The sequence below is a fragment of the Aulonocara stuartgranti genome, assembly GCF_965226115.1.
Source record: "Aulonocara stuartgranti genome assembly, chromosome: 1".
NCBI classification, from domain to species: domain Eukaryota; kingdom Metazoa; phylum Chordata; class Actinopteri; order Cichliformes; family Cichlidae; genus Aulonocara; species Aulonocara stuartgranti.
In genome coordinates this window covers 1687015-1710000 of record NC_138939.1, presented here as the reverse complement: position 1 = coordinate 1710000, position 22986 = coordinate 1687015, and the positions used below count along the sequence as shown (strand labels likewise).

Here is a 22986-nt window from a genome sequence, read left to right as displayed (position 1 = left end):
AAGCTTGTTAGACTAACTGCAAAACTAACACATTATGTGAGGGGGGTTGTGTGTCTTTCACACGCACACACACACACACACACACACACACACACACACACACACACACACACACGTATTTATCCTAACTCATGTCCCCTTTGTGCGAGAGATCTGATGCACCATGTTGAGCCTCTTTGTAGACACACGACTCTTCTGTCCCTCACACACACACACACACACACACACACACACACACACACACACACACACTCTGAAGCTCAGTGGGCTGCGAATGCGATGTGAGCGGATGTGAAAAGTATCGCTGGTGTAGTCGCACACTTCCAGCGAGCAGCTCGGCGGACAGACACCCGTACCAGATGCTGAGCGTGCCCTGGGCTCAGAGGCATCACTGCGAGGGGGAAAGCCAGTGCGGGGAAATAAGCACCTGTCATGTGCCAACTGAAGTGTTAAGTGCACAAATTGTGGAGGCGAGGGTAATGTTTCCGCAGGGGTGACAGCTCTGGGTCTGGGTGCCATGTCAGGGCCTGGCATATCATGCAGAGCCCCCACCACCACCCTCGCACCCCCTTGCCTCCTCGCCTCCCCTCCAGCCCATCCCCAGCCCCCCTGCTCACCGAGGGGCACAATGGCAACTATTATTTACTGGATGTCTGCCTCATTTCCACATATTCATCCTGGCCGGGCTTCGCGGGGCCACGGGGTTGCGTCGGCCCCCTCTCCCGCCCCTCGTGTCGTTGCTGAGGGGCGGCAGTGGCAAAACAATCTCTGGCGAGCATTTAGATCATTTATTTAGAGCGCCGGGTGTCAGCCGCAAACCAAATTGCCCACATTTGTGCGGCGGGGTCTTCGGCTCACGCCTTTCCCTTCAGGTTGTGAGCCGTGGAAGGTGCATCAGGCGGGGTGTCAGAGGGCTTCTTCACAAACTAACATTAATGCCACATGAAGGTCTTTCTGTGAACAGTGTGAAAGTGCAAAATGTATGATAAATTGAGCGTGCCGGGGGGGCTTCGTGGCTGTGAAGTGCTGTGGCCGGTCGCAGGCATTGTTATGACTGTGGCTATTTAGGATCATGGGAGTTGACAGTGCGCTACTGGCAGCCATAGAAGCCAGATTTATCCGGGTGTTTGTGCACCGACGAGCAGCAGAGGGAAAGTTTTGCAACATTTCGAATTAAACACAACTTCAAGGACGCTGTAAAAAGCTGTGACCCCGGCCGCCTAATGCTATTAGTTTTAAAAGCCTAACCCAACAACGTGACAGCACCTTGGAAAGGCTTTTCGTACCACCACCTGTTGTCAAGGTGTTGGCAGTGGGGGCGTGTGCAGAGCAAGTAAGGAGTAAGTGAGTGTGCTTGGAGAAAAATAGCTGCAGAGAGGGGGAGAAGGCAGGTAACCACTGCGGCCTAATGGCTTCCTGATGGGGAAACAGCGCTACATGACATCGGCTCAGCAGTCCACAAATATCTGCAGGAGACAGATGCGAACCATGTGATGCAAAGCAGGACAGCCGGTCCGTCGCTTGTCTTTGCCTTTGCTGCCACCTGCAGGTCAGGCTGCAGTCAGAGCGGATACAGAGACGTAATCGATCCCGCCGGGCTTCAGCATCTGTCATCGCTCACATGCAAATACACCATGCACACATTTATTATTTTTAACTGTCTCCACACAAAACATGTTACACAAATGAAACCTCAGCTCTTCCTTCTGAAGCAGCTGCTTGCTTCTTGTCGCCATCTGCTGGAAAACTCTGTGAAACACAGGATTTACTGGAACAGTGACTCACGGACCTCAGAAAATGAAAGTACCAATATGATCAAATGCAATAAAAATGTCTGCACAGACGTCCCAGCTTCCCTCTGATGTCTCCGGCTGAGCTTCAGGCTGACAGTTACTGCACAGTTTACAGTTTACAGTCAGGGAGAAAAAACAAAGTTATCCCAAATCAGTTTGGAAGAAAAATTAGAAGCAAAAAGTAAAAACAGGATCCTTGTTCTCACCCTGCAGCTGAGGCGAGTTTTTAGTCAAGATTTGAAGACTGTTGGTGAGGCAGAAGTCCTGATCCAGAGAGCGAGGACCTCCAGAGTCTGCAGCTGTGAAAGCTCTGACTGTCAGTCAGGGCAAAGAGAGCAGCGTCGTCAGTAATCAGCAGCAACCCCATGCAATGAATCACAGGTAGCCTGTGCAAAGAAGCCAGCAGGTCAAATATGTTTGTGTTTCCAGTCACAATAATTGTGTCTTTGCTGCTAAAGTGTTTAAAAAAGTCTGAGTCAGGAGAAGCTGGCTGTGATGCTAGATTTTATCTACAAATTCAGTTTGAAAGACGAATCAAACATAACACAGGAGCTAATGAGGTTGAAGCCTGAGCCTGACTAAAAAACTGGATTTCATCTTTATTTACTCTTGTTGAAGGTGAGAAAAACTGGGGTTATTTTGAGTACTCAGCTACAGTCCTGGCAAGACTTCTATGAGCCAGATGTGGCCTTGAAGTTCCAGCATACCTGACATCTGGCCCCGTGGGCGAGTTTACCAGACTGAGTTAGCACTGCGAGTTGAAGCCAAACGTGGCCTAACGAAAGCTGCAGATGTGCCACATACCCATCAGCCTTCACAAACATCCACCAGTCAGATACAACATCTTCAAAAACTGGCTATCAAGGCAGCAGGAGGTGCAATAAATACGGCAGATAACAATAAAGAAACATCGTTAATCACACGTCAAACAAAACAGCAGGTCGATTTTCTGCAATCATAAACAAATATCCTTCATGTTTTCGATGCACGTATGAGCCGATCCAGCAGCACAGATGTGTCTGATATGTTTTGAATGTTGGCTAACACTTAATAATAACCATGAGTAACAAATGGTAAATGCTTATTAACAATCAGTTAACAATAAATAACTCTTAACAGCAAAATAATAATTAAAACTGTTTCCTAACTAGTAAATAGCAGGTGTGTAGCTACCTGCAGCTTTACATTTACCAGCAGAGATGGGCAGTACTGTAATCTGATTACTTTTTTCAAGTAACTTGTAAAGTAAGGGATTACTATTGCAAAAACGGTAATTAGATTACCGTTACTTTCCCGTAGGAACGCTGCGTTACTGCGTTACTAAAACCGTGATTTTTTGCGAGAATGTCTCACGACAGTGACGTAAGCGAGTGCGCCGTTAGTGACAGCAGCTGTGTGCAGATCAACAATGGATCATATATCAAGTGCAGAGAGAGTATGAGCGTGCAGCGTTTAAAGCGTGGAAGTACTGACCTTACTTTGAGTTTGATTCCATAAAAAGTGACAAAAACATTAGTGTCCGCTGTGCGTGGGAAGAAAACTTCTTTTTACAGCGAAAAAAACCCCTAAACTTCCAAACAAGCACCGAGTAGCTACGACGTAATGGGAAACTCACAGAGAAACTCGCGGATTCTTCCACTGACCGCGGCACACCTGCACCAGGGTAAACCTCCGCCTACCTCACTCCTGCTTTACAGGTGAAAATAGAGCAACAGGACCGCTGAGTCTGTGACTTTATTTATTTTCTGCTGTGTTTTACTTGCATCTATTTGAAAGACTGAGTGTAAACACAAAATATATTTTATGTGCTGGAATGTGCAGAAAATAGGTTTACATGTTAAACTAATTTCTTCCAGTCAGAGAATGTTGCAGATAATTAAATTTTTGCTTGATGCATAAAGTTAAAAGATTAAAACTAATAAAACAAGTTTTAAAAAGAGACTTTTCCATTTGATTACATTTTGTATGATGGATTATGCAGAAAAAGTAGAATTGGGCTGAAAGATCTATCACTTTATCACCTCTTCAGGTTGTAAATCGTGTTTTTAAAAAGTAACTAAGTAACTAAGTAATTAATTACTTTTGAAAATAAGTAATCAGTAAATTAATGGGGTTACTTTTTGGGGGAAGTAATCAGTAATTAGTTACTGATTACTTTTTTCAAGTAACTTGACCAACACTGATTACCAGTACTCTGATCATCTGAACATATATTGTAACAGGATGATATGTAGAGTTTAGTTTTTCATTGTTAACAGTGACACAGCTGTTATATCATAGCTCTATAAATACAGTGACATGAACGATAAAGTTTTCACACGAGTCTCTGCCGTCACACCGACTGCTTCCATAGGAGTAAGAGTCTAAGTAACGTGCTGCTCATCAGACGGTTGGTTTAGTTTGAGCTATAAAAAAAAGTCTTCCCATCAGTGGGCATCACATCTAATCCACCCCAAGGTCAAACAGACCCTCCGATACTCAAACACAACCTGTTATAATTAAGTTTGTTATTTCTGCTCTTGGTTCCTCTGTCATGTGACTGGAAAGTTCTAAGAATCAGGTGTTCTAGAAAGTGATGTCATAAAGGCAGTTCACTGAAAACTAAACCGGCATCATAGAGTCACAGCTAACTCTGCAGCCACAGCCACCATGGACAAACGCTTCATGGAGAGTCGTGGTTACCAGTATAAGGGCAGACTGGGACAAGGCATGTTCGGTGAAGTTGTGAAAGCATACTCAACCCAGATGAAAAAAATGGTCGCCATAAAAGTCACTGACATAAGTAAATGCACCTCTGTTTACATTGAAAAGTTCCTTCCTCATGAAAAAGGCGTCCTGGAAACTTTGGATCATCCCAACATCGTTAAGACTCACGAGATCTTTGAGTCGCCCAAAGGAACGGTAAGACATTCGTGCTCTCTGCTGTTTTAGCGTCACGCTGAGCTCTGCTGCTACAAAGACAGCACAAACAAGTAAAGGTCGTGGTTTATTCTAGTGACCAGCAGGGGGCGACTCCTCTGGTCAGTAAACACTTAACTTCTTGGGTTTTGGAGCAAGAAATGACCAGATTTGGACGAGTGGGGGGAGTGCTGAGTGTTCAGCTAATTAGAGCTCAGTAAGATCCAAATAAAATCCTCAAATTTCACTCAAACTGGAGCGCAGACTTCCTGGACAGTCTGTTAGTACGATAACCTCACAGAGCCTGCCAGTGTCTGCTCACTCGTTATTTGCTGATTCTTGATTCGCAAATAACGACACAGGAGGCTGTAGCTGGTGGCTACAGCCTCCTGTGTCGCCATCCACCTGTCTGTCAAAGAGGCCACGCCCCTAAAATGGCAGACTTTAAGTCTTAATACGATTTTAAAACGGGAGTTATATAAACCTTCTGCCTGTAGTTGTTCTGAAGGTGAAGTTATCTACAGAGATCAGAACAGTTTGTGTATCAGGCTGCAAACATGGTTACTTCTGCTGTAAAGTTTTAATATGGGAGTCTATGGGGACTGACTCACTGCTGCCTCTGCTGGACATTAGAGGAACTACAGGGATTCCTGCGTGGTTCATCATCTCAGGCATTAGTTTTAATTCTTATTGCATGGCTCATACTTTTGATTATTAAAGCTGGCCACCACTGTTCTATGTTTATAATATGGCTACACGAGTATAGCTCACTCGATGCATCTGCTACATGTCTAATAACAAGTAATTACTAGAAATCCAACACAAACAACACCGATCAACATTTAGACCAACTACTGATGGACGGGTTTCATCAGCTTACCTCGGTTAGTGTTGATGTTACGACCACGAGTGTGGAAGTGGGTCAGGAGCAAAATGTCACTAACTGTGATCTTTGCTGATTAGTTGGAACAAGTGATTCATTAGGAAGCCATTTCTGTTATCTATTTAAGTTGTAAAATATGGTTTCTCACCCAATAAATGGAAATTATGGCCCTGATACCCTCCCCGCCTGCTTTAGTCTCACCTACACTCTGATACAGACAGCTGGAGACTCATCCTTCTTATACTTCTTTGAGTTGATGCTTTGTAATGTAAAGTCTCAGAAGACTAGCAGGGACGCAGACGTCCACGCCGACCTTCACGCTCTCCATCTAATAACGAATTGTCAGTATAATGGAGGCCTGATGAGGGTGTCTGTCTGTGGAGCGTCGGAGCACGCTTGCACCTCTGACGCATCAGGCTTGTTTGATGATAGCGAGCTGAAATAATACGATTAGGGTCATAAATGAGCGCGCTGGGTCACCTGATGGTCACCGCTTGTGTTGTTAGATGAGAATTTCTGGATTTATTTCTCTGTATGCTTCCATGTCGCAGGTCTACATGGTGATGGAGCTCTGTGTCAAAGGAGACCTCCTAAATTACATCAACAGCAAACTGGCCTTACCAGAGCGCTTCAGCCACAAGCTTTTCTCCCAGCTCTGCAGGGCAGTGGAGTATCTTCACAGCAGGAACGTGGCCCATAGAGACCTGAAATGTGAAAACCTGTTCCTGGATGCAAAGTACAACCTCAAAGTGGGCGACTTTGGTTTAAGCAAGACGCTGACGTATGTGGACGGTCGGGTCGTGCTGAGCAGAACCTTCTGCGGGACGTCGTTGTACGCAGCCCCAGAGGTTCTGCACAGTATTCCTTACGACCCCAAAGTGTCAGATGTGTGGAGCATGGGCGTTGTGCTCTACATGATGCTGTACGGCTCGGTGCCCTTTAACTGCTCCAACGTTAAAAAGCAGGTGCAGCTTCAGAAGAAACGCCGCTTTAACTTTCCGAAGGATCCTCCAGTTTCCCCAGAGGCTAAAGACCTGATCCGAAGAATTCTGCACCCCATCGTGGAGCAGCGGCTGAAGGTCAGCGACATATTAGCGAGCGCCTGGGTATCAAAGGAACCGGTGGAGAAGTGTGACAGGGCCTCCACATCTGCTGCAGCGACGCCACCTGTAGGAAGCAGCTGGGATGCAGAGGAAGGACCGTCAGCTCCACGCACAGACAGATAACCTCACATGAACATCTGGAGTCTGTGAAACACTGAATAAATAAACCTTCTCTAACCAGGTGCAGCTTTTTGTTGTTTTGTTTTTTTAATTTATTGTACATATATACTTCTGTCTCTTAAAAGTTTTCTTTTCACTTGTACTGAACACATTTGCATACAGTTTTCATTGTTCGAAAGCACAATAAAGATTCTGATTCTTCTGAGTTTCCACACATCAGGAAGACCTGCCAGACATAAAACAGGCTGCAAGTATTACATTAAACAGGACACATTAAAGACATTTATATGAAAGATGGATTTAGCCGGTATTGTTTTTAGTGTTTTGGCTGATCAGGACTATCTCGGCTGGTTAACACACAGGCCCTGATGCCTGCAAACAGAAGGGTGGACTTCCTGTCAGTTAAGGTAGTTGAAATAAGTCACAGACTGTATATAGAAGATGGACGTAATCACCATTACACCAGCAGAGCTGAAATTAAATACCAAAACTGCAGTTCCTCTAACGTCCACCTGAATCTGATCACTCTGAGGGAATGAAAGACATCATCAATAAAGCAGAGTGGAGCCTGCATTTGAATCCAGAGAAGCAGAGCATCAGATTTATCTTAAACTAGCTTCAGTTAAACTACAACCAAAGAGAAGCTAACATCTCGTCTTCACCGAAGCTCCTGAGCCAATGCACCAAAACCATGTCAAACAGGAAGTTACAGTGTGGAGCTGTGATAGGTCCACAGAGAAATCCAGACAGAGTTTGCAACACTCCTCAAAACTGCACAAAAGCCAAAAGATGAAACCTGAAGCAAAAAGCTGCAGAGAGGTTAAAGCTAGAATGTTAGATTGCACTTTCATGAGGAACTTTCGTTTATGTATGTGTGCAAAGCCAGATCTTCGTCTTTACATGGAAAGAAGAATCCAGCTGCAGTGTTTGGAGGAAAGCTGAGACTGAAGGAGTCACCTGGATGATGATGACCTGTACACCTCCAGGACATTGTGGCATGCAGCTCGGATCTCAGCTGACCCTTCTCACCCTGGACACAGTCTGTTTGACCTGCTCCCCTCAGGCAGGAGGCTCCGGTCCATTCGCACCAGAACCTCTCGCCATAAGAACAGTTTCTTCCCCTCTGCTGTCGGACACATGAACAATAACCGTACGACTGTTCCCACCACTAACACATGACCCTACGCTGTGTTCACTGCATCATTCCATGTTTGCACTGATCACCACCTGCACTCATGTATATATCTTTCTACGCAGCACTCTTAATTCTTATTCTTACTTTTATTTTTTTCATGTCTATTTAAGCGTAATTTATGACACTATGTTTGCACTGAAGCACCGCAGCAATTTCCTAATGTTGTAAACCTGCTCAACATTTGGCAATAAACCCTTTCTGATTCTGATTCTGATGAACGTTTCTCCCACTGAAAACATCCAGATGAAAAGAATCAACTTTTGGGAATTTACTTACCTGGATTATTGAGCATGACTCAAGACATTTAAAAAAATTATAATTTACTAATCTTTTTTCATATTCACAAACGTAAGGTTAACAGAAAACTAAATTTCCTCAATTTCTTGATGGAATTCGACAAATATACTGACACCATCAAACATTCCTCTAATCACAAAGCAATTACGCCGTTATTAGTCTGCTTAAATTAAATATTCAGAGGCGTAATTAATGCGAGGCTCTGTTTTTTGTCTGCTTTTTGTTCGCTCTCCCTGCAACATCCATATTTTTTCTTCTGTGTTAAGCTTCTGAAATTATTTTGTAGAGTACATATTTTATTTAATCTTTGTGGTGCTGAGGTAGGCAGCACGGTGGTTAGCACTGTTGCCGCACAGCAAGAAGGTCCTGAGTTCAATTCCAACATCAGGCCGGGGTCTTTCTGTGTGGAGTTTGCATGTTCTCCCCGTGTTTGCGTGGGTTCCCTCCGGGTACTCCGGCTTCCTCCCACCGTCCAAAGACATGCAGCTTGTGGGGATAGGTTAATTGGATAATACAAATTGTCACTAGGTGCGAGTGGTTGTCTGTCCCTGTGTGTTGGCCCTGCGACAGACTGGCGACCTGTCCAGGGTGTACCCCTGCCTCTCGCCCTATGACAGCTGGGATAGGCTCCAGCGCCCCTCGCGACCCTGAAAAGGATAAGCGGAAGCGAATGGATGGATGGATGGATGGATGGTGCTGAGGTAGCTACTGCTCTTGTTCCTTTATCAAATAAAGTTGATTAAAAAAATAAAAACATTTCCAGCCACCGGTCAGCTGACGGGTATTTAACCGGAAGTGTTTGCTGGGGACGTTCGAGCAGCAGTGCCGTTTTTATTCTGAAGGCCGGAAGTCGAGTCTTTCCCCCGCTGTGGCTCTCCGCGCTTCTTACGCTTCTTACGTAGGCCATTCCCGCCGCGTTTACGGCCGCCTCCGAGGGTAGCGGCAGCCCCATCAGTCAGGCCCGTTTTCCGCCTTTCTTTAATTATTTCTGTCGGTGTGACTGCGGCGGGTAAACACTCCGATGGTCGTTGAGCCCGCGCGGCACTGAAGGACTGCACAGGCTCGGAGCTCCACCGCAGACATGGCTCGCCCTCGGCCGCGGGACTACAAGGCAGGAGATTTGGTTTTCGCGAAGATGAAGGGATACCCGCACTGGCCGGCCAGGGTGAGTCTGGGCTGGGAGCGCGGGAGGCGGGGTCGGTGCGCGCGGTCCTGCCGCTGCTGCGGGAGCGGAGCCGCATTTCTCTGCGCATTTGCGGCCCCGGGCAACGTCCGTGTGCGGGCATCTTACACCGAGTTCGGGGCCCTTAGCAGGGCTCCATTTTCTGCGAAACTGCGCTTCTCTCCCAGCTTCGCACTGCGTGCGTGCGTGCGTGCGCGCGCGTGTTTTAATGTGGTTGTGATGTTAAACCTGCACATGACCTCAGGTAACCTCGCTCACGCGCCGTGTTTCTGTCGGCTTCTCGCTGCTGTCCCACATCACTAAAACGAGCCCGTGCTTCAAACACGGCTCGTGTATACCTGTACGTATACCTGCCACTCACGCAGCACGAGTGACCCACGGCTCCTGCAAGTCCTCACATGACTGCGTTCACATAATGCACGAATGCAGATTTATTTTCCTGCAGTCAGGAGTGACTGTGGACACCTGTGCACACCTGTGCTCACCTGGTGATGCTCAGGGACCGTGTGCAGGATGCTGATCGTTTCAGATAAAGTCTAAGAGAGAAAGTTTGGACCCTGTCAGGATGGTTTTGCTGTTTGAGGTTTTATCAAAGGTTCTTTTAGAAAATGTGAGATAAAATCCTGACAGCAGGTTCAGGATGTTACTGACGTGATGGGCTCCTACAGTGCTTCAGCTTCCACCCTGCAGAAGGTGCAGCGAAGCACAGCGACATTTGTTATGTCCTCTAAAGTTTAGGAATATTTGACTGTAAAAGTGGATGAACGGGACACGCTCCACCCAAACTCCTGTCACTTCACAACAGAAGCTCTGATTCACGTCAGACTCGGTGTGTCAGTGGGCAGGAGGTTCCTCCATGCACAAGCAAAGTTTAAACACAGAAATGATTCATATATGAGAGCATGTATGGATTCATCTCCTCTTAGAGAGGTTTGACTCGGATTGCCAGAGGAGCACCGACCCATTGGAAAGCTCTGACTGTACTGAAGGGTGGCTGTGGCTCAGGTGATGCAGCAGGGCAATACTAATCAGAAGGTTGCTGGTTCAGTCCCAGTCTGCTCTAGTTGACATCTGGTGCATCCATCAGAGTATGGATGTTAGAGCATGAAAAATGTGCTCTGAGTGCAGAAGTACTCGCTATACAAGAATCAGACCACATATAACATGTGGCTGTATCAGGTAGACATTTAAAAATGTACGATGTGGTTGAGTAGTGATCAGCTGATGGATAATGGCACAGAGAAAAACATTTCACTCTAACTTCCAATGGGCTGTTTCTCTAAAGCACGGGTGTCAAACATACGGCCCGGGGGCCTGCGAAAGTGTCTGTGATCTAACAGCACGGCCTCATACCTTTGAATGGTTCTAGTTAGATGGGTTCTTGGTCCTGGGTGGAGGACTTCTCCATCAGTGTCCTCAGACCGCAGGTACTTTACTCACAGCATGTTTTCAGGAAGCTCATCTGTTTCTAATCTGACAGCACTCACATATCATTTATTGTATTTTTTATCCTCCCTACTTGTTTATCCATCTCCTGCTGTTTGTCCGAGTCATTGCAGTCTAAGCAGCAGCGCTTCAAGCTCCCCGCCCACCTCCTCCACCTCACCGAGGCATTCCCCACCCGGCAGATTTTATTTACACAGCACCAAATCACAGCAACAGTCGCCTCAAGGTGCTTTATACTGTAAGGTCGACCCTACAATAATACATACAGAGAAAAACCCAACAATCATATGAGCCCCTATGAGCAGCACTTTGGCGACAGTGGGGAGGAAAAACTCCCTTTTAGCAGGAAGAAACCTCCAGCAGAACCAGGCTCAGGGAGGGGCGGGGCCATCTGCTGTGATTGGTTGGGGTGAGAGAAGGAAGACAGGATAAAGAGAGACAGAGGTTAATAACAAGCATGAATCAGTGCAGAGAGGTCTGTTAACACGTAGTGAGTGAAGGAGAAATAATCTCCCCAGCGTGGCCTGGGTCTGCCCCAGGGTCTCACCCCCGACATGCCCAGAACACCTCACCTGTGAGGCTCCACGCTCTGAATCACCTCCCCATCGTGGTGGAGGAGTTTGTGTGCCTTAGTCCCAGGTGAAGAGTTCACCTTCAAGGTGGCTGTAGCTCAGGAGGTAGAGCTGGTCACCCACTGATTGGAAGGTTGGTGGTTCGATCCCTGGCTCCTCCAGCCTGCATGTCAAGCATCCTTGGGCAAGGTACTAACCTGAACTTGCTCTCCGATGCGTCCATCGGAGTATGGATGTCGTTAGAAAGCACTATGTATAGAGCACGTGAATGAGGCATACAACATGCCTCATTCACGTGCTCTATAAGAATCAGTCCATTCCACCGTTGCCCTGTGAAGCATCAACATCATGATTACCCTGCTCGGGGAGGGTATGGCGCTCTGTGGGGACAGCCTAAAGAAGCATCATCACTGCCCACAGGAGGCGCTGTGGGGACCGGGGGTTGGATCTACATGTATTTAATTTTAGCTGCTGAAAATTGTTTAAAACTATCATTTAAAGTAGTGTGAAACTCCTCTCTAATGAAACATAAGTAGTTTCAGCGCCTTGCTTCATTCGTTTCTCTTTGTAAGTCCAACACGCTGTTTTATAACCAAATGCTCGTTTTGTTTTTATCTCTGTTTCGTGTCTGTCGTATTTCCTGTAAGAGAAATTTCTTCATTGAAACTCATGAATGTGTTAAAAATCCTCACAGATAGAAACGATGCTTCTGTAACTGTTACGCTGCTGTATAAATACAGTTTGTTGTTGTTTTCATCCTACCTCCTCCAACACGCTGACCTCTCTCCAGGCTTCTGTGACCTCGGTTGGTCATCGCTCTGATAAATATTCACTTTCTCTCTCTGCTTCAGATTGATGAGCTTCCTGAAGGAGCTGTCAAGCCACCTGCCAACAAATACCCCATCTTCTTCTTCGGGACCCATGAAACGTACGCACCTTTTTATTTTTCAGCTTGTGTTTACGAGGCAAGCAGCAGCTGCAGCGCTCGGGTCCACGGGCCGGGAATCACGATATTTGATCCGAAATAAATCCAGAGCATAAACTCAAACTGGCGTTTGGCCTCCTACGGAGGGCGGTCCGTGGAAATCGGCTGCGCAGGAGTTAAAATGTGTGTACACTCATATCCATGATATTAGCAGATTTATCGATTCATTGGCGTTTGTCTCGCTTTAACGTTCCAGATGATTTGAATTATTTACATGCTGGCTGTTTTTCTGCAGGAATTTTGACCTTTCCTCAAAACAAAACCATCAGAACTTTAATAAAACTCCAGCTGAGAAAGTTTTTAAAGTCTGTGTTTATTTACTGCAGCATATAATAAAAATAATACCAGAATGTAATTATATAGAGCATGAAAGCATATGAACATGATGCACAGACCTTACAGGTAACACAGACTGGCTTTATACTGCTGCGTAGCTTCATCTGTAAACACGTATACAGATGTTTTTGTTTATTTTCAATATTTTGTTGTACTTGTTACAAGGACAATAAAAATATTCTGATTTGTGGATCCGTCGTGTTGCTCGACACCTGAAAGATCCCTGGTTTCAACCAGATTCCTGGGATTTAGAATCTCTGGAAGAGCCGCTCCATCCCTGATGAGTCATCTTTGTATATCAGGACATTTATGCTTAATAGCCACACAGTGAAGGAAGTGAAAGTTTCAAATGTTCAGAGTTAAAAGATCAACATTTAAACACGGAAACAAAAAGTACTCAAGTACATGTACTTAGTTACTTTCAGTCTGGTGCTATCCATGCTCTCATCCAGTAAGATCAGCCCTGCTCATCACACATGATCACACACACTGTATATAAAAGATGGACATAGATCTGATACTAGCATTGTCTCTGGTGTCCAGCAGGGGGCGACTCCTCAGAAGTCTGAGAAATAAAGAATGAATCTTGACGTTTGTTTTGTAAATAACGGTCCGGTTGGAGTCGGGAAGGAGACGAGGATCAAAAGAGGCAGCGGGCTCCACTGTGTGGTCACGTTCAGCCGTCACGCTCTACAAGTCAAATATTTATGGAGCTTCGTTTTCACTAAACTATCAAAAATATCACCAACCGGCGATGGAGCCGTCCAGATTGTCTCCTCAGAGCCTCGTGAAAACGCCGCATGTTCATCAATGAGCTTCAGATCATTCAGTAAAGCCGCTCTGGGTGTTTTTAGTTATGATAACAGAAGTAAACCTGTCCGCTTCTTCTTCTGCGTCTTTTTCAGTGCATTCTTGGGTCCAAAGGATCTTCTTCCCTACAAGGAGTACAAAGACAAATTTGGCAAATCCAACAAGAGGAAAGGCTTCAATGAGGGCCTGTGGGAGATTGAGAACAACCCCGGAGTGAAGTTCACCGGCTATCAGGTCAGTGGGCGCTGAAGCTTCAAAGAAAAGCCTTTCACAATAAACATCCTCCTTTCAGCTTTACTAATCAAACGCAGCGTTGTCTGCTCGCAGGCCATCCAGCAGCAGAGCTCGTCGGAGATGGAGGAGGGCGGGAACGCCGCCGATGGCAGCAGCGAGGGCGAAGAGGGCGACTCCGTCGAGGAGGAAGACGACAAGGAGAAACTGAAAGGAGACAAGACCGGGTCCAAACGGAAAAAGACGGCCAGCTCCAAGGTAGCGTCCTGCAGACAGGGGAGTGCGAAACGAGTCTGTGCTCGTTACGCTGCTTGTTTCAGCTTTGAGCAGGAGAGGTCATCAGCTGTGCCGCAGTAATCTGACCTGCTGGGGTCAAATATGTCTGTTAGTGTGAAAAGCTTGAATCAACATGTTCCCACGGGCTCCGACAGCAGGCTGGAAACACGTTTTTAAATGAGAGTGACTCACTGTGGAGCCTCTGCTGGACATTAGTGGAACTGCAGGTTTCGGCGCTACCTCCAGGTTTCAGCTAAAAATCTGAGATGAATCGTCCAGATTTAAAGTCTGCGGCATTATTCTCGCGTTCTCCTGCTCTCCACAAACCCAACAATAAAGCTTTGGTCAGATATTTAAATGGATTTTAAAAGAACATCAGGGAGCTCGGTCTCCCTTCATCGCTGTGAGCACACGCGGTGATGATGTGAGTGTTGACTCACGTTACTCGCTCGGGACCTAACAGATGATCGGTTTTGTGCTGTTTGAGGAACATTTCATGAAGCAGGGCGACGTGAATGTTTGATTTGTTGATGTTAACAAACGTCTGAAATAAAATCAGCTGATATCTGATGGATGCTGCAGAGGATCACGTGAAAGCCGCGTCGCAGACATCGTTTGAATCTCACGGCTAAATATTTTTTTAATTGCTCAAAATGAGTCTAAACCTTCATCTTTTGCCCTTCATTCACCCAGATGTTTGCCGCCCCCGCAGCAGCGTCTCCGACCTTCCCCGTGTTTTTCACGTCCTCCGTCTTTTGTTTGACCTTTATTCTGGAGGAAAGCTCTCCCTCCCTCTCTCTCTGTGTTACTGTAGTCATGTTTAAGCTGCTGTAAATGGAGGCAGGTTGAAAAAGTCACTCGCATCCTGCTCTTCACTTAGCAACCACAGTTGCCTAGCAACTGGTCTCCATTACACACGGCACATGTGGTGCATCCGAAGGAATGTGCTGTGCTCCCGGGAGCAGCGTGTGTGTGTGGTGTACATGTTTAGACATCTTTGTGAGGACAACACATTGGAAGGCTAGTCCAGGTCCCCACAAGTTTGAGACTCGAAATGTGGTTTTAGTGTCAGGGTTACAGTTAAGTTTAGGGTAAAGGTTTGGATTAGGCGTTCATTTTTGATGGTTAGGTCAGGAGCTCGAGAAGGCATTATTAGAGATGGCACGATACCACTTTTTTATGTCCGATACCGATATCATAAATTTGGATATCTGCCGATACCGATATGAATCCGATATAGTGTTTTTTAATCAACAAAACTGTTTTTTAAATATCTTGCTGCATTTTGTATAAGTTCATACTCAAGTTTAAAACAACAACTACACTAAAGCTATTCTGTTATACCTGTATGCAAAAAAAAATTTCATAGTTCAGCAATACTGATCAATCTAATAAACTTAAACCTACACCATCCTCCCTATTCTGGTATTTTAAAGAGTACTTAGCATAAATATTAAGCAACCTAACTAATAGGGTTCCAACTCCCAGCAACAACAAAAATAAATAAATAAAAAATAGGGAACCACCCCTCACGCTCCACCTCATGATGCTTAATCAACGTAATCAACCTTAATTTGATGCAGTGTGAAAAAAAATGCACAGAAATCAATTATTTTTCAAGAAATATTAAATAGATTCAACATCTTTCTTCAACAAAATTGCAGACTGCACAGATGGTACCTTCCCAAAGGAAAAAGTACTATAGCTTACTAGGGTATATATATATTAGACTTAATAGTCACTATATACAGTAATTGACTTCTATTCATTTTACATCAAATTAAAACTTTGGGTGTCAGATAATTATTTATTAAAAGCTCGACATTTTAAATGAGAATAAGAAAGAAAAGTATGTCTTTGTGCCCCCTTTTCCCAGTTAATGCCCTATCGGCCCCCCTGGCTAAACTTTGCTAGATCCGCCCCTGCACAGTTACCAGCCGTCAGCTGTAGAAAAAGATCCTCGAGTAGAAAGTAATATTAAATAAATTCTAACAACAGCTGATCAAGCTTAAACGTGCTGCTGTTGTTCAGCCGCTGGTTTCCTCTTTCTGGTGCAAAGTGGGCCAAAAACAAACTAGAGACACGGAGTCGCGACAGAAAAGCCGATCAGCTGATCATTAAGCAGTTTCATGATTGAAGTAGCAGCAGGAGAGGCAGTCGCTCCATATATCGTTTGTTAAGCTTAACGCAGGAATGCTTTACAAACATTCAGAGATGGACTTACACACTTGCTTTACTTCTCTCGGGATAACTTTGTCGGAGATGAAATGCCGGGTTGCTAGCGAAGCTCCACATGCTATCCAGACCACCGACAGGTCCCGCATGCCACAGCCGCTCTATCACGTGATGCATACTGCTCTGACGTGCTAACGTTCTGAGGTGAGTTACGGCGTGTTGCAAGTTTTGTGAGGTGCTTTCGTGATATTTAATGGATCGGATTACATTTTTTATTTTTCTCCGATATCCGATCCAGTAATTTAGGTCAGTATCGGACCGATACCGATACGTAATATCGGATCGGTCCATCTCTAGGCATTATGTCAATGAGATGTCCTCATTAAGATATGAAAACGAGTGTGTGTGTTAATCAGATGGGGACAAAGAAACAGAAATGAGCTCATATTAAAGCTAAAATCATGTTTTCAGGTCTGGACTTTGACTCAGCTCATATCTAACTTTATATAAATGGTCTGTATTTGTATAGCGCTTTTCTAGCCCTCAAGGACCCCACAGTGCTTTTTCACATCCAGTCATCCACACACAGGTGATGGCAGCTACATTGTAGCCACAGCTGCCCTGGGGCACACTGACAGAGGCGAGGCTGCCGGACACTGGCGCCCTCTGACCACCACCAGTAGGCAAACATGGGGCTGCATGCCAAGGATATTTGGCATGCAGCCAGGAGGCAGCCTGGGATCGAACCACCGACCTTCTGATTAGTGGCTGACCTGCTCTGCCACCTGAGCTACAGCCACCCCACTATACAGCGCAGTTACATAGTTGCAGAATTAGAGATGATTCCCTGTGAGCAGCACTTGGTGACAGTGGGAAAGAAGACGAACAGGAAGTGACCTCTATCAGAACCGGGCTCCGGGAGGGGCTGTCACTGTGATTGTTCTTTGAGTTTTGTTTTTGCTTTGCTGCCTGTTGTATCTGTTATGTCACACAAAGAATTTCATTCATTTCTCTTCATAACCTGATTCATCACTTCTATTAAAATTAGTTGTTTGAGCAGACCTGCCGCTGCAGGCTGCAGTAAGTCTTTGTGGAGCATACAGCCTAATGTTATGTTGTATGCTCCACAACACAACCAACAAAGATGTCCCTCAAGTGTTTCCACTTCTTTGAGCATTTCCTCACATTCATTCATTCGGCAGTCTTCCTCCAGAAATTGGCCTTTGTGGATTTTCACTTTACATATTGCATGTCTGTTTCTGGCGTAGGGTTTCAAAGGGGTTTGCAGTGAGTTGGGTTTTTTTAACCTTCCTGATCCGAGGCTTTTAAAGATATTTGCTCTGATGTTTGGTTGTCCGGTTGAACTGCTCTATGAGCTGAATGTCTTTAACTATGTGTAGTTTGTCTGCTGATGCTCGTTTTCCTGCCTCAGAAATCCTCAAAGCTGTCGAGGATCTCGTCTGGAGAAGACGACCTGGGGAAAGACGAGAAGGATGATGACCAGAAGAGCGGCTCGGAGGGAGGGGACCCTGACAACGACCTCATGCAGAACACCACTGACAGTAAGGTGGGAATAAAAGATGTTAGCACTCAGAGGCAAGAAAGAGGTTCGAGTTATGCATCCAAACTGATAAACAGGGTTTCAGTTGGAAGTGTGCGTTTCAACCCAAACCAAGTTGTTTTTAACCCGTTTTAAATCACTGGGAAACACTGTACACGAATAGAAAAGAACAGAAAAGATTTGTTCTATACATCCTTGGTACAAATTCAAGAAGCCTTCAAATATAAATGCAGACGATGCATTTACCTCTGCTGCTGTGTTTGATGACTGTTCCTCCCTGCTCCACATCAAACAGCTTTTTGATGACTGGGTCAGTTATAAGAGAGTTTCTCTGCCACCGTTTGTGGCACATGAATATTTTTCACTACTCGTGGGCCGTACCTCAGGGAATCCTAAGAAGATATTGAGGAAAAAGGCTGTGGGGCTCTCATTCAGGAGCAGATTAGACGAGCCTCCAGGTCGGAGATCCACCAATTGGACTGGAGCCGTCCCTGGTTTTTGTTGCCAGTTACTCTTCAGGTTGTGGTTGGAAATGCGCCCTCCACTGCAGCGTCAGTTTTTCTCGCTGGATGCTCTGGATTCTTACCGCTGTGCCCTCGCCGCTTGCATCGCCAAACCAGTGGCTGATCCCAGCGGCTGGAGAGCAGACAAAGTGTTTGCTGTGAGTCTCACTGCGACCAGCTCGCGCTGACACGTTTTTGTTGGATTGGCCTTCTGAACATTCGCTCCTTTGCCCATAAATCTCGCCCTTAATGAACTTTTAGCCTGAGGTCATCGAATCAAAACCTTTCACTCCCTCACACTGGTTTCAGATCCTGTTGCACCCGGACTGTGGAGTGCACTGCGGAGTTTGGACTCTGTGGAGACTTTTAAGAAGCAGCTAAAGCTTTATTCCACGAAGCTTTTAATTAGACCAAGGCTTAAATGCTTTTATGAGACATTTATGACTGTGTTGTGTTTTGCAACCAGCAATCCAATGTGGTAGCCAACATAGCTGTTCAGCTTTCTTTGTACACTCCATGTGTAGCTGGGTATTGGTCTGACTGCACTGTGCCAAGTGTAAAGTTTGGTGTAGGGTCGGAGTTCAGGAGCTGGGCTCGGCCCTCTACTTCTAATGAAGTCTTCATGCTTTAGCAATCAGAGACACTTTGGACAATTTCATGCTCCCAACTATGTGTGGACGGTTTGGGGATGGCCACTTCCTGTTCCAACATGACTGCGCACCAGTGCAAAAAGCAGGTCCATAAAGACTTGGATGAGCCAGACTGGTGTGGTTGACTGGCCTGCACAGAGTCCTCACAAATGTGCTCCCGCAACAATGGTCAAAAAGCCAATGGATTAGACATGAAATGTGCTGAATGTGAAAGTGCCTGAGACGAGTCTGCTTTAGCTTTTCTGAACACGCTGTCTTTTCCTTCCTCAGAACCAGCTGCTCTTAGAGGAACACTAGAGGGGAAATCGTTGCGCGTAGCTGCGACGTTGGCACGGTGACCCCACGACATGATTTCTCATCAGCACCACCTGCTGGCTGCCATCGACACCTCCACTTCCTGTTCTTCAGTGTGTGTTTGTATGAAAGATGCACCCTTACTGATGCTGGTATCAGCCTCCACGTTGGTACCAGGCTTGAGACTGGGCATTACGTCACACGGGTTATTTCTCAGCACTCTCACTTAATCCCAGGAGAAGCCTCGAAAATCAACGGCTGAAGGTTGTAATTAGTTTCATGCGATGATTTGAAGGATATTTTAAGTGGCATTAAGTACATGTAAACCTTTAGGAGCTTTGATACCATAATGTGTGTTTTTAATGGAGCTTTATTCTTGATTTGATTTGTTTCTACTCGGCCTGAGGCGACAGCGATGTGTTTTAATTTACTGTGTTTAAGCTTCAGTAGCTGATTTAGGAGCGTAAAGTTTTAGCTTTAGTCCGAACCGTGAACCTCGTCACAGACGGACACGCAGATCTGAGCAACAGCTGCGTTAGCCAATCGGTGTTTGTGATGTCATCACAGAGCGCTCTCCTGCCAACATCGACAACATTTAAAAACCACCGAATATAAATAAATATTTTTTTGTGGTTCAGCGTGTTAATAATAAAAACTTGGATTAGTTACAAAGTGACTGTAAAATATGAACAAATTATTCTTTCGACTATGCAAAAATTAAAAAGTCAAACTAAGCACGTGTTTAAAGATATTTATCAATCAAACCTATAAAGTTAAAGATTTCCTCTATAAATGTGTCTGTTTGAGGGGAAACTGGCAGATAAAAGAAGGCTGCTTTAGACAAACAAGAATAAATATGCCATATTAATTTCTTCACAACAGAAGACGTAGGTATCAGGTAACACCAGCAAGAAAAATATTACTTTTAAACTGTGACAGGAAGTGTGAGCGTGTTTGCACACGTGTGGAATAAATCGGGTCTCCAGTACAGATCAGGCAGCGACCGCGTGCACAGTAAGGCACCTGTCGTTGCTCAGGTGAGCTGGCCAGGTGCTGTGAATGCTTATTGGTTGTGTTAGCATTTTTTCGATGTTGCTGTCCGACTCGTCGAACTGCTCACGTTGATCTCTGCACGTCTTTTGATGACATCAGCAGCAGGGCTCTCTAAATCCTAAATGCTGATTGGCTGAAGCCGATGTTGTTCCAGAGGTGTGATCCAGATGTTGACCACAGTTAAAATGTTCTGTGTTGGTGTTATTGTGGAGGTAGCTAACAGCCCAGCAGAATGAACCTGCTGAAAATTCACAAAAGCACAGAAAAACTCAAAAGTTTCGGCCGGCTCGCTTCGATCTGACTGCACCTTCCGAACAATCAGCAAACAGAGTCAGCTGTTCGTACTGACCCGACCGTCCGAGCTCGCTTTATTCAAAAGGAAACCCCGGTGCAGTCTGACGACAGAGCTGAGCCGTCTGGATTTATTTATTGCTCTGCTGTAGCTAACCAGCTGCGCTCTGTAACCGCAGCGTGGTTTTTGTGGAATTGAATCCATTTTAAAGGATGAATGTAAACAATGGTTAATGAAAGCTAGGCTGACTAAAGCAAACCCAGTATAAGCATTTCTGTCGCGCTGTGCCGGTAACGGTAAATGTCTCGGCACATTCAGCGTTAGTTCAAGTTTTTTTTATATCAACAAAAAGCTGTAGGCTTCACTGAAACGTCTGTGACTGAAATCAGTGAGAGCTCAGAGGTAACACAACAACATGACCCGTCTGTGTGTTTCTGTGGGTGTCATTCAGGCTCCAGAGTGAACAAACATGATGTGAAACGCCCAGATTTATCTCCTCACACGCTGACGCAGTGCTTGTGTTTTATGTTTGTATGCTCAGGCCTGTAAGTTATTGGATCATTTTGCCTCTGCACATCGCAGACTGAGCAGTTTGGAATAAGCTCCTCCCTTTTTAACAACAGCTTTTGTCTGATTGGCTGCAGACTGTATGAGTGAGGGACTCGGACTCATGAGACCACAATCTCCAAATTAAACGATAAGACCCGAGACGCCGACTGACACCATAAGTGTTACTGACCTCCCCTTTTCTCATAGACGTCTATCAGATTGGAGAGATGTCGCCCCCTGGTGATTGTTGGAGAGAATGCAAGTTTAATTCACCCTTGAGTTAAAGCTGCCGTCCACTGTGGTGTGTGTGAAACTGCAGAGCTTGTGTCCACAAACTTACGGTCCTGACCTGCCTCCTGACTAACTGCTGAAAAATGACTTTTTACATGTACTACTTCCTGTAGTTTGTCGCACACAGTAGAAACACAGTAGAAACACAGTATTGGTGCATCTGTGCTTGCTCTGCGACTTGGATGTGATCACAAGGTTCTGAGAACTCGTCCAGAAACGTCACCTGATATAAATTCGGCCCGCTGATATCCAGCATACCTGCTCAGTTTAAATCAGGTGAACTTTTTTGTCGTACCGACCTGTTTCTGGTCCACGCGTCTCCTGCGATGCACGAGGCTCTGTTTAACGTGCTGCAGACCTTTGACCTTTGACACGCTGTCCCAGACACCAAATACCTGAACGCTCGGCGCTTGTTCACAGCGAGTAGTCCAAACCGCAGAGGAGCAGATTAACGACTGGCCTCGTGCTGTGGGCGTTTGGTCCATTGTCAGCGTCTTCTTCCAGCCACCTGATGGCGTTTGCTTCCGCCCGGCAGGGACACGACCTTTTACAGAGACCTGGACATTCTAGCTCATGAGGTATCCAACCAATCTTACCTCCATCTCTGAAACTGCATCCTGCCACTTAAAGAACATCTCCAGACTCGAGCCAGTGCTCTCAGACTTTCAGCCTCTGCAGCTGAAACCTCTATTCATGCCTTTTATCGCCTCCCACCTGGACTACTGTAACGATGCCCCGTTCGGTCGGCCAATCACAGCCCTAGATGAGTTCTGCAGTACGTTCAAAACTTCTCAGCCCCACCCATATGAGCCTCCACTGGCTCACAGTCAGTTCTGCATCTCCTTTAAACCCCTCTCCTCGCCGACACCCCAGCCTGGACACCGCGGTGTGTCTGCGAGAACAGCCACGCTGATCCCTCGACTGAGTTGGACCTTCTTCACCGTCTTCCTCGGAGTTTGGACCTGGAAACGTTGATGACTAAGCAGACAGGTGGACCCGCTCTCAGAACCTTTGAGTCACACCTTGTGCGACAGGTCAGGTGTGTTCCTCCAGGTGTACGTCATACTCACACAGTGTAGATAACCATCAGACAGTATTTATACTGACTGCACAGACCTACCTGTACACATCACTCATGATCACCTGTCACTGTGTACAAATGCATTTGATAAGACCCATATATATATATATATATATATATATATTTATACATATCTATATATATATATATATATATATAGATATGTATAAATATATATCTCTATATATATATATATATATATAGAGAGATATATAGAGATATATAGAGATATATATATATATTTATACATATCTATATATATATATATATATATATATATATATATATATATATATAGATATAGATATAGATATGTATAAATATATATCTCTATATATATATATAGAGATATATAGAGATATATAGAGATATATATATATATTTATACATATCTATATATATATATATA

At 45.3% G+C, this 22986-nt stretch overlaps 2 protein-coding genes and 1 long non-coding RNA gene across 3 annotated transcripts in view; 2 read left to right on the top strand and 1 right to left on the bottom strand.

Annotated features, from left to right (window-relative positions):
- LOC309710736 overlaps positions 1-3651 on the bottom strand; it is a 6612-nt gene extending 2961 nt beyond the window's left edge. Inside the window, exons 1-2 of the long non-coding RNA XR_014277786.1 lie at positions 3267-3651; positions 2000-2179 (exon numbers count right to left, since the gene is read on the bottom strand). This is a non-coding gene — a long non-coding RNA (uncharacterized lncRNA). The remainder of the gene's footprint in view (positions 1-1999; positions 2180-3266) is intronic.
- A 733-nt stretch (positions 3652-4384) lies between these two features.
- On the top strand, positions 4385-6800 carry tssk6 (testis-specific serine kinase 6; the record flags this gene model as incomplete). Its single annotated transcript, XM_082540406.1, has 2 exons — positions 4385-4694; positions 6126-6800. The coding sequence occupies exons 1-2, from the start codon at positions 4443-4445 to the stop codon at positions 6798-6800; spliced, it is 927 nt and encodes a 308-aa protein (XP_082396532.1). The 5' UTR covers positions 4385-4442.
- Positions 6801-9188: 2388 nt separating this feature from the next.
- Positions 9189-22740, top strand: hdgfl3 (HDGF like 3). Its single transcript, XM_082540459.1, has 6 exons — positions 9189-9454; positions 12342-12418; positions 13717-13855; positions 13949-14110; positions 17736-17870; positions 19288-22740. Exons 1-6 carry the CDS (start codon positions 9371-9373, stop codon positions 19312-19314), a joined length of 624 nt encoding a protein of 207 aa, XP_082396585.1. The 5' UTR covers positions 9189-9370; the 3' UTR covers positions 19315-22740.
- The last annotated feature ends 246 nt before the right edge of the window (positions 22741-22986 follow it).